This window comes from Pseudorca crassidens, chromosome 7, assembly GCF_039906515.1.
Source record: "Pseudorca crassidens isolate mPseCra1 chromosome 7, mPseCra1.hap1, whole genome shotgun sequence".
Taxonomy (NCBI): domain Eukaryota; kingdom Metazoa; phylum Chordata; class Mammalia; order Artiodactyla; family Delphinidae; genus Pseudorca; species Pseudorca crassidens.
Genome location: NC_090302.1, coordinates 49,882,886 through 49,894,852, shown reverse-complemented (window position 1 = coordinate 49,894,852; position 11,967 = coordinate 49,882,886). Strand labels below are relative to the sequence as shown.

Sequence of the window (11,967 nt, the reverse complement as noted above, 5' to 3'; positions counted from 1 at the left end):
CATCTGTTGATGGACATTTAGGTTGTTTGCATGTCTTGGCTATTGTGAATAGTGATGCTATGAACATAGGGGTGCATGTATCTTTTTGGATTATAGTTTTGTCTGCATATATGCCCAGTAGTGGGATTCCTAGATCATATGGTAGTTCTATCAATATTTTTAGTTTTCTGAGGAACCTCCATACTGTTTTCCACAGTGGCTGCACCAACAGTGCAGGAGGCTTCCCTTTTCCCTCTCCAGCATTTGTTACTTATAGAGCTTTTAATGATGGCCATTCTGACTAGTGTGAGGTAGTACCTCAGTGTAGTTTTGATTTGCACTTGAGAGTCAGATTTTTGACTTTTAAAATTATGCATTGACATTCCAGAAGTGTTTACTAGGAACTAAAATCTGCATTTATGGAAAATTAAATGAATTAGTAGTTCATAGTGCTCTACAAGCAAGCTAGGCTGGGGCTGCAGGTGTGCTGGTGTCCCCTGAACTAAGTGGAGACACCAACAGCATATACTCTCACAGGGTTGGGGGCCCTCCTGAGTCGTGGCCACTGCTTGTACAGTCCGGGGACATGCAAATCCTGGGGGAGCTTATGAAGACCTGGATCTCTGGGGCCCCTGATCCTCACATAGTCCCCACGAGGTAGATGCCATTTTGCAGATGAGGAAGCAAGCTCCGAGGGGTTAAGTAACTGAGATCGTGGTATAAGGGGAAATTAGAGACGAAAGACTAAAGTGAAAGTTCTGTGATGGTTCTCAATGAATGGTTCTGTGTGCATTGCAACGGTTGGGTGGATTTTTTCTCTCTTCTGCAGTTGCAGCAGAGATAAAAGCTGAGAGGGGAAAGCATGAGGTCTTATCTGTGGTAGAGGCAGCCTCAGCCACGGGGGCAGACACCACCCGCAGGGGACAGCACACCTCCAGGGGGCTTGCTTAGAGGTGCCAAAGAAGAGGATCCATCACCAGCTGCCGCTCCCACGTCATCCTGGCGACATGAGGATCGCGGCAGGGTGCTGCCATTCGGGGGAGGGCAGAATGTAGGAAAGGAGGTCGTCTTTACATCCCTTCTTCTCATGGGGTGAGGAAAGAAGTATTTCTCCTGCCCCAAGCCAAGGGAGGCGAACCCCAAGAGGATCACTTGTGAAGTTTGGGTGCCCCAGCCCTCCCCCCACACTGGTGACCATCTTATCTGAGGGACTGGCTGGTGGAAAGCATTGTTGGTGGAGACATGGTTCATGGGATGGCCAAGTGAGAGAGGTCAAGGGTCTCTGGCCACATGTCCTCTGAGGGATGAGGGAAATGGATGTCACACGAGTTTGCTGGCTGATGGGACTGGGGGCTGCAGACTTGCTGGGGACACAGATTGGGTTGAGGATGTGTAAACTTTAGAGTACTGTGGCCTGAGGGGCCAGTGGGAAGATGGGGTTGAGGGCTGGAGGGACCCCCAGTGCCTGGGGACTGCTCACCGTTTGTCTACGTGGAGTCCCTAGTCAATGAACTGGATCAGCAGAAGGACCCAGACAGGGAGAGGCCTGTGACCTTTCCAAGCCCAGCATCTAAAGTTGGGAGATCTCTGCCCAGCTCCCACCCATGACCTTTCCTTACAGGGGTCATGCAGAGAGGGAGGGAGACGGGGGAAAGCTAAGCCCCGCCCCCAGAACCTGGAGCCAAAGTCTAGCCTGGAGTTGGGGCAGCTCTTTTCTTTTTTTAATTGAAGTATAGTTGATTTACAGTGTTGTGATAATTAACTACTATACAGCAAAGTGATTCCATTATACACATATATACATTTTAAAAATATTCTTTTCCATTATGGTTTATCATAGGATACTGAATATAGTTCTCTGTGCTCTACAGTAGGATCTTGTTCTTTATCCATTCTATAATAGCTTACATCTGCTAACCCCAACCTCCCACTGCATCCTTCCCCAACCCCCTCCCGCTTGGCAAACACCAGTCTGTTCTCTATGTCCATGATTCTATTTCTGTTTCATAGATAGGTTCATTTGTGTCATATTTTAGATTCCATGTAGAAGTGATAGCATATGGTATTTGTCTTTCTCTTTCTGACTTACTTCACTTAGTATGATAATCTCTAGTTGCATCCATGTTTCTGAAAATGGCATTATTTTGTTCTTTTTCTAAAATAAATTTATTATTTTATTTTTTGGCTGCTTTGGGTCTTCATTGCTGCATGCAGGCTTTTCTCTGGTTGCGGTGAGCAGGGGCTACTCTTTGTTGCGGTGCGTGGGCTTCTCATTGTGGTGGCTTCTCTTGTTGCGGAGCACGGGCTCTAGGCGGGCAGGCTTTAGTAGTTGTGGCTCGTGGGCTCTAGAGTGCAGGCTCAGTAGTTGTGGCACACGGGCTTAGTTGCTCCAAGGCATGTGGGATCTTCCTGGACCAGGGCTCGAACCCATGACCCCTGCATTGGCAGGTGGATTTTTAACCACTGAGCCACCAGGGAAGCCCCATTTTGTTCTTTTTTTATGGCTGAGTAGTATTCCATTATATACATATACCACATCTTTATCCATTCATCTGTTGATGGACATTTAAGTTGTTTCCATGTCTACGCTATTGTGAATAATGCTGCTATGAACATAGGGGTGCATGTATCTTTTTGAATTATAGTTTTATCTGGATATATGCCCAGGAGTGGGATTGCTGGATCATATGGTAACTCTATTTTTAGTTTTCTGAGGAACCTCCATACTGTTTTCCACAGTGGCTGCACCAACTTACATTCCCACTAGCAGTTAGGAGGGTTGCCTTTTCTCTACACCCTCTGCAGCATTTGTTGTTTGTAGACTTTTTAATGATGGCCATTCTGACTGGTGTGAGGTGGTACCTCACTGCAGTTTTGATTTGCATTTCTCTAATAATTAGTGATGTTGAGCATCTTTTCATGTGCCTATTGGCCATCTGTATTGCTTCTTCAGAGAAATGTCTGTTTAGGTCTTCAGCCCATTTTTGGATAGGGTTGTTTGGTTTCTTGTTGTTGAGGTGTATGAGCTGTTTGTATATTTTGGAAATTAAGCCCTTGTTGGTCGCATTGTTTGCAAATATTTTCTCCCATTCTGTGGGTTGTCTTTTTGTTCTGTTTATGGTTTCCTTTGTCGTGCAAAAACTTGTAAGTTTGATTAGGTCCCATTTGTTTATTTTTGTTTTTATTTCTGTTGCCTTGGGTGACCAAATTAAGAGCACATTGGTACGATTTACATCAGAGAATGTTTTGCCTATGTTCTCTTCTAGGAGTTTTATTGTGTCATGTCTTACGTTTAAGTCTTTAAGAGGTGAGGCAGCTTTGATTGAGTAGGAATTGAGGTTTGCAAAAGATAGAAACCTGGAAAGAAAACAGTGTAAGAACCAAGAGACCAAAAAGTATAATGATGAGTTCATCAGCTGTGACAGAACGGGAAGTCCTAGCACAGTTGGGAGCCGTTGGAAAAATAAACATAAGTCTTTGAATTCTCTGTGCCTCAGTTTCCTCATCGACAAAATGGGCATACTAGTGGCATCTACCTCTTTCAGGTGCTGTGAGGATTAACTGAGTTAATCTGTGTAAAGTGCTGGAACAGTGTCTGGCACATAGAAGGTACTTAAAGACAGGCTGTTGGTCATTTTTCAAGTTGTAACTTCTCCACACATCAGTAAGATGTGTTTTCTTTCTGATTTCCTTGACAGCAGGCATCCTATGTGGTGAGATCTGCCTTCTGTGAGAGGGGAGAAAGGAGGGGAGGGAGCCCCTGGGGCCAGGCTGCATGACAGCCAGAATGGACACAGGCTGCAGGACAGCCAGAATGGCCACATTCTTTCAGCAGCCCTAACTCATGGACCCTCAGGAGCTGGGACTAGGCTTTATAGAGGGAAGACTGGGCAGTTGTGTCCATAGAGGAGAAGCATTAAGGGCATTTTGCTTTAGAAACATGGCTAGATACTCTGTGTTGGGGAACTGGGTGCCCCAAGCCCATCATTGGCAGCAGGGAAGTCATGCCCAGCAAGCTTAAAAAGCAGAATTGTAGAGAGCACCACAAGAGCCTTCAGCCAGGCCAAGCGGGGGAAACGGGACAGGGCAGAGCTTCCCTTCCACTATCCACTTAACCAAGGCTACCTCCCCTATTGGACATTTCTTGAGGGAGGTAATTAACCTCTATTTCTCTTCCTTCCCTTAGAAGTCCAGAGGGCTCCTCTCTCCCATTCAGAGTACTCCAGGGAGGCTGACAAGACTGTGGAGTATCGGCTTTAACAGGTGACACAGCCTATTAGGTTTTTTTTTTTCTCTTATACGTAAGTTTTCTGAGTTGTGGTATACAGATGAATTTATTTTTTATTGGGGTATAGTTCTTTTACAATGTTGTGTTAGTTTCTATACAGCAGGTTCTCATTAGTTATCTATTTTATATGTATTAGTGTATATACATTAATCCCAATCTCCCAGTTCATCCCATGCCCCCCTTTCCCCCCTTGGTGTCCATATGTTTGTCCTCTACATCTTTGTCTCTATTTCTGCCTTGCAAACCAGTGCATCTGTACCATTTTTCTAGATTCCACAAATATGCGTTAATATATTTGTTTTTCTCTTTCTGACTTACTTCACTATATATGACAGTCTCTAGGTCCATCCACATCTCTACAAATGACTCAACTTCGTTCCTTTTTATGGCTAATATTCCATTGTATATATGTACCACAACTTCTTTATCCATTCATCTGTCGATGGACATTTAGGTTGCTTCCATAACCTGCCTATTGTAAACAGTGTTACAGTAAACATTGGGGTGCATGTGTCTTTTTGAATTATGGTTTTCTCTGGATATATGCCATTATTACTCAACATAGTTTTGGAAGTCCTAGCCATGGCAATCAGAGAAGAAAAAGAAATAAAAGGAATCCAAATTGGAAAAGAAGAAGTAAAACTGTCACTGTTTGCAGATGACATGATACTATACACAGCCACCAGAAAACTACTAGAGCTAATCAATGAATTTGGTAAAGTTGCAGGATACAAAATTAATGCACAGAAATCTCTTGCATTCCTATACACTAACAACGAAAGATCAGAAAGAGAAATTAAGGAAACAATCCCATTCACCACTGCAACAAAAAGAATAAAAATGCCTAGGAATAAACCTACCTAAGGAGGTAAAAGACCTGTACTCAGAAAACTATAAAACACTGATGAAAGAAATCAAAGAAGACACAAACAGATGGAGAGATATACCACGTTCTTGGATTGGAAGAATCAATATTGTGAAAATGAGTATACTACCCAAAGCAATGTACAGATTCAATGCACTCCCTATCAAATTACCAATGGCATTTTTCACAGAACTAGAACAAAAAATCTTAAAATTCGTATGGAGACACAGAAGACCCTGAATGGTCAAAGCAATCTTGAGGAAAAAAAAAATGGAGCTGGAGGAGTCAAACTCCCTGACTTCAGAATATACTACAAAGCTAGCGCAATCAAGACAGTATTGTACTGGCGCAAAAACAGAAATATAGATCAATGGAATAGGATAGAAAGCCCAGAGATAAACCCACGCACCTACTGTCAACTAACCTATGACAAAGGAGGCAAGGATATACAATTGAGAAAGGACTGCCTCTTCAATAAGTGGTGCTGGGAAAACTGGACAGCTATATGTAAAAGAATGAAATTAGTACACTCCCTAACACCATACACAAAAATAAACTCCAAATGGATTAAGGACCTAAATATAAGGCCAGACACAATAAAACTCTTAGAGGAAAATATATGCAGAATACTCTTTGACATAAATTGCAGCAAGATCTTTTTTGACCCACCTCCTAGAGAAATAGAAATAAAAACAAAAAATAAATAAATGGGACCTAATGAAACTTAAAAGCTTTTGCACAGCAAAGGAAACTATAAACGAGATGAAAAGACAACCCTCAGAATGGGAGAAAATATTTGCAAATGAATCAACGGACAAAGGATTAATCTCCAAAATATACAAACAGCTCATGCAGCTCAATGTCCAAAAAACAAACAATCCAATCCAAAAAATGGGCAGAAGACCTATATAGACATTTCTCCAAAGAAGACATACAGATGGCCAAGAGGTAAGTGAAAAGATGCTCAACATCACTAATTATTAGAGAAAAGCAAACCAAAACTACAATGAGGTGTCACCTCACACCAGTTAGAATGGACATCATCAGAAAATCTACAAACAATAAGTGCTGGAGAGGGTGTGGAGAAAAGGGAACCCTCTTGCACTGTTGGTGGGAATGTAAATTGATACAGCCACTATGGAGAACAGTATGGAGGTTCCTTAAAAAACTAAAAATAGAAGTACCATACGAGCCAGCAATCCCACTACTGGGCACATACCCTGAGAAAACCGTAATTCAAAAAGACACAGCCTATTGTGTTTTACAGCTGTGTTGGTTTCACAGAACCTGTCCGTTTAGGAAATGGTTTCTGGGCTGTGAGCAGGTCCCACGGGATGGGTAGGAGGTGGCCTTTTGGGACGACGACATCTTTCCCCCACTTACAGTTTTGTCCCTCCCCCGAAACAGTTAAGACACTCAGCCCAGGCCAAGAGGTGAAGTTCTTGTTTATTGTTGCAGCAACTCTTACAGACATTAGCGTTCAGTTAAATAAAGGAAGAGAACACATTAAATACATCACAACCCCCAAAACGGTATGGAGGAGGGGAGGGAGGGCCAGCCCGGTGACCAGACTGTCAGAGGAAGTACATTCAGTGGGTGTGCGGCATCAACATTCCAGGCTCACGTGTATATAGATCTTATTTATATATTTATTTATATTTATATATAGAGATCATTGAGTTTTGTGTATACAAAGAACCATATTGTTACAAATACAATACTATACTTCTCCCAGCGCTTTACAATAAGCTCTATTTCACCCTCTTTACAGAACAATAGTACAAGTTCATACTCTAGGGACTGCTGAATATGTACACGGAATTTCCTTCCCACACGGTCCTCACGACTGCCTTGATGGAGGGTCGGGACGTAAGATCAGTGTCGTGTGCTCAAGTCGGACTCAACCAGGGAAGGAGCAGACAGACATGAAACTCAAACCAGCAAGTGGCCTTGTAAGTGGGAGAGTAAACACACCTAAGAGGAGGTGCCCTTGGTTGTAAACATTGTTAACAGCCTCACCGCTGGGCTGAGGGACCCAAGAAGGGCGGGTGGGTCTCTTCTGCATGCGGACGGGGTGACGGGTGTGAAAAGGGGTGGTGGGAGTGATGGGGAGGTAGTAGGTTACTCTGGGACTCTCTGAGGCCAGTGCTGATGGGCAATGTTCAGAAAGCAGACCCGGCTGCAGGGACTCGGAGTCCAGTGCCCCGTGATGGGCTCCAGGCCTGGAGGAGCCGCTCCAGTGAGGGGAGCAGGCTCCAGGCATTGGTCTCTGGGGGCTTCGTCCTCTCGTGAACCCAAGGCTGATGGTGGCTCCCTGAAATGCTCACATTTGAGAAGGCAGAGGCAGGGTGGGTTCTGGTGCATCCTGGCTGGACCAGGAGGGGTCGACGGATCTAGGAATCTGTCCCCAAAGCTGAGTCACCAGCATGTCCTAGCCAAGTGGCAAGAGTGGCTTTCTGCCCGGGGCCATGTTTGGGAAGGCTGTTCTGTACATAGTCTTCCCCATTACATGGGGTTTCAGATATTTACATATGTAACTATTTCAGATATTTACATATGTAACTATATATACTGGGATGTCAGAAGGGAAACAGACCACCACTTCCCGTGGGACTTTCAAAAACAGTTACTATTAAGATTCTGGCTCCTTGGTTAACTTCCAAAGGTGGGCTGATTCCCTCCATCCAGTGGGAGCAGGGAAAAGAATACACTACAGCCCTCTGAACCTGGACCAAGCTCCGGAAACATTCGCTATCTGGGCGTGAGGAGCCACTTTTACGAACACAGAGGTACGTGGTGGGTAATCTTATGCTGAAGTGTTAGCCTTCTAGGAGAGTTCACCACACTGGCCTTTTCAGCACCTGTCAAACTTCCCAAGATTTTTGTGCAGTAGCAATAGAAAGTATATTCTGTCTCTTCTCTCCTTTGGGTGAAGAGCCTTATATAATTATGTGGGAGGCTGCCCAGGGACATGCTGGTGGGGTTCCCGTCCCCTGGCCGATTGCGGGGGCTCGGAATGGGCCCTCGGGCAGGCGGCTCAAGCGGTCGCCCTGGGAGCGGATGGCATGAGCCTCTCTCCAGTGACTCCCCAAGGCTCCTCATGCCTGAAAATACCACCCAGAACGCTTCATTCCTACTTTACCCGCTCCTTCTGGCAAAGGAAAGATGAACTTAGGCCTCTTTAGTATTTAATTATATGTCATCAGACACTACGGTTTGGTAAATGGAGCTGAGGTTCCCGGCTCCTCACGTTTGCAGTGGGTCAGCCTTGGGGCTGGTCTCCCAGCAGCATTCAGCTAAGTGTCCTCAAAAGTCAACCAGGGGTCCCAGACTGCCCAGCCCGGAGAAGGGGCAGCCCCTTCCTAAAGGGGACATGCGGGCAGCACAGCCACTCTTCAGCAGGGCCTGTCCCACGGTCACACTGGGAGTCCAGCCACTGACGCCACTGAAACAACCGGCTTTCCTGACTCTAAGCAGAAAACTCAAGATGGCACAGAGATCCCAGGGGCACTGACCACACAGCTCTCTGGCACAAGTATCTTGTTCCCAACCTTTTCATATTCACTTTCTCCCTCCCTGAAATCCCTCCATTCGACATATAAACCCATACTGTCCAACACGTGCTCACCGGGTTCCTATTTCCATGGACACAACATAAATGACGCAGATGTTGAGAAGAGGGACTATATTAATATCACAAAATATATTAGTTTCTCTTCCCCTGTCTTTGCAGAGGTCACGAGCAAAACAAAACAAAAACCAATCCAAGCCACACCCCACCCACATGAAAACAAAATGCTCTTTGGACCAAGAGTAAGTGAAAACTGGCTCAGAATCATGATATTACTAAAACATCTGCACCAAACTGAGACAAAACCCATGGGCATGAGGCACCTGATAAAACACGTAATGTTCCACACCAAATAAAAGCTTTTTCAGGCCCAGGAGGCAGCAAGATGTTTCTGGAACACATTTGGGGCTTCTTAGGCATCGCTTGAGGTCATGATTGTCCCCTTAGTTTTGTGGTTTATATACTGTTCTGGGCCCTCAAATGTCACATCCTGCCTCATGGTCCTGAGTGGAGAACAAGGCTGGTCCCACCTTGGGCCAGGAAGCATAACATGATTCCACCGGGCCTCATCTTCAAGAGGAACAGTCCATCGCTCCCAGACTCCCAGTGTGGGATGTGTGTGTCGGGTGGAGGCACGAGGGGAGTCCACCAGAACACTTCTAGCCAAGGCGGTGCTGGCAGGGCCAGGCCTCAGCCTCAGAGGGGCGGTTCTCTCCAGACAGGGCTCACCAGTCCCTGCAGGCCTCACCTGCTGGGGGAAGGGGCCTCACATGGAGGTGACGTGGGTTTTCCAGGGGCTCTGGGTACCTCACTGGCGGAAGGGAGGAGGGAAGGCTGAAATATATGCAAGTGAGACCGTGTACGTACGTGTGATGTAGGAGGCAGGAAGCACCTGCCTGTGTTTAGCTAATGGTTGCTAACCTTGGGAAACCAGGGTGCCCTGGGAATCGCCCAGTTCTCTGCAACACGAAGGTATTCTTGTCCACGGCAGTTCCCCTTCTATCCTGGGTGAAAAGGTTTGCATTAGAAAACACAATTATGTTGAAACTAAAACTACAGAAGAGGCATAAGGTTGGCTCAGAAATTCTGGGCAGAAATAATGTATGATGCCCCATGTACATGGTGGGCAGGCATATCCGTAAAGACACGGGCTGGTCCTCCCTGTTACTACCATATTCCCAGAAATTGACTGGAAGAGAGCAGAGATCAGTGGTTGGATCATAGGCACTGCTGAATCAGCTTCTTCACCACCCCTAGGAGTTCCTTCTAAGAGGTCTGCACCTCTTGGGAAGGGAAGATCCTTCCTGAGCGGTGACAACCCTCTTCAGGACCCCCAAGGGCCCTTCAGGATGGTCCTGGGCAGATTCTGGGTGGATACTGACTGCTCTCCAGCCTCAAGGGAGTGCATACAAAACTTCCCTGGTGCTAAAAACAACAAAAAAACCAAACTAGAGAGAGACAGAGAAGGAGGTCTCTGTGGATTCTTTTCCTTCTGTGTCAAACCGAGTGCTGGGTATGAGAGGGGAATGTCTCAGTGGGCACACAGATGTAGCACGAGAAACACAACCACAAGTGAGGAGGGTCCTCCATGCATGCTGCCCGGGGGCGGGGGCGTGGCTTCAGATGTAGACGGGCTGTTCCTGGGCCGTCAGCAGTCTGTACATGGCAGCCGGCATCGTCTTCATGTGAATCTGAGGGCAGAAACGCACTTTAGCGGGGGGACCGAGGCTCTGAGAGCTGTGTGGGCACTGCCCCAGGGCTAGCGGGAAAGGCGGCACCTCTTGCCGTGGGACGCCTTTGAAGGTACACCCCTCATCCCCCCACCATTCCTAACAGGGGCCTGACCCAAGTGGCCTCCAGGAAGTACGGAATCCATGGGCTTCTAAAAAGTTAGGGTTGACAGAGAGTGGACAATGAAAACCAGGTAAGGTGGTTTATTTCCCAAAAGCTCTTGCTCTCACCAGGCCTGTTTTTTTGTTTTTGTTTTTTCAAAAGGACAAAACCCTTAAAACAGTAGGACTGCTGTGGGGTTTTGCTGCTCCTGCCTCCCTCCCTCCCCCCGGCAGGAAATCAGCCCCAGAAGAGCTGTTCTGACCCCTGCCCAGCCATACCAGGGAACTGTCTCTGGGGAGCTGTTGATTAGATTTGAATCTGACTTAAAATCTTCCAGGCATATTTGGCAGGATTAGCTGGGAAAAATGGAGAGAACTTGGGCAGCTATGGCAAGAAGATGCCCAGATTGGAGAACTAAAAAGAGGAGGTGGGCAAGTGATGCCAGAGGAGAAGGCTGAGGGTGACGTGACGGGATTTTGAGGAGCAGCTCTAAGATAACCACTCGTTACCAGGTTTAAATTCTGGTCCGAGACAGACTGTTCAGTGTGGAGGTGTGCTGAGGACAGGGAAGGACACTCAGGAGGGCTTCGTGGAGGCGGCGAGCGCACCAGGGGGACCCCCAGCCCCCGACTCTCCCTTACCTCCCCAACAGCATTGGAGAGGATGTGCACGATCTTCTCGTGTGGGGTGGCGACCACGCTCTGCCCGTTGATTTCAATGATGCGATGTCCCACGCGGACACCTCCTCTCTCCGCTATTCCCCCTCGCATGAGGCTGCAGATCTATCAGAGTCAAAGGCCAAGTTACCCACCCTGGCCTGCATCGCCTGCTAGGGAACTGGGTGGGGGTGGGAGACTATCTTTTCTAGAATCCCCCATCCCCAGCACTGTCATCTCTGAGGAGCTGCCATGGTCAGGCTGTGGACATTTACATCTCTTTGTTTCTTTTTATAAGAGCTAGGACTCTGGATGCCCAGATGGCCCCCTTGTTCTCGCACTCTGCACAGGGGACGCAGCACGTCACTGGATTTCGCGGCACAGTGAATTCTGAGTGCTTTTCATCCCAGCTCGGTCTTGGTAAAAAAAAGCTGTTTGGGCCTGTCACAGAGCTGCCAATGTTTTCAAACTGTCAGCCTGTGTAACACAGTTTAGTATTATCTGGGACTCAAACACTGAACTGTGTAATGCTAGCAGCCCACTTTTTAGGGTCACAGTTACCTGAGTTAAAATGGGGCTAGAACCTGCTAGAATCCCACTTCGTGTTCCAAAGTGTGGCCAGCTAGAAGGCAGAAGCTCCCTTTGGCTGTCCCAACTCAGTGGTTCTTGTTCAAACTGCCTCTGGCAGAAATGATAACATGGCTGGTTTTCGTCTCAGTGCAGCCAGGCACTGCGGTGGGCAGAGGCTGCAGGCTGGGGGAGGGCTCTGGGCTCA

At 46.9% G+C, this 11,967-nt stretch overlaps 1 protein-coding gene across 6 annotated transcripts in view; it reads right to left on the bottom strand.

Moving 5' to 3' along the window:
• Positions 1 to 6,561: 6,561 nt before the first annotated feature.
• The window catches only part of APBA1 (amyloid beta precursor protein binding family A member 1), a 240,869-nt gene continuing 235,463 nt past the window's right edge, over positions 6,562 to 11,967 (bottom strand). For all 6 annotated transcript variants that reach the window (XM_067744213.1, XM_067744212.1, XM_067744209.1 and 3 more), the window contains 2 exons: positions 11,178 to 11,318; positions 6,562 to 10,394 (listed from right to left, as the gene is read on the bottom strand). In XM_067744213.1, the coding sequence (XP_067600314.1) occupies positions 10,323 to 10,394; positions 11,178 to 11,318 (213 nt within the window). In that variant the 3' untranslated portion in view covers positions 6,562 to 10,322. The remainder of the gene's footprint in view (positions 10,395 to 11,177; positions 11,319 to 11,967) is intronic.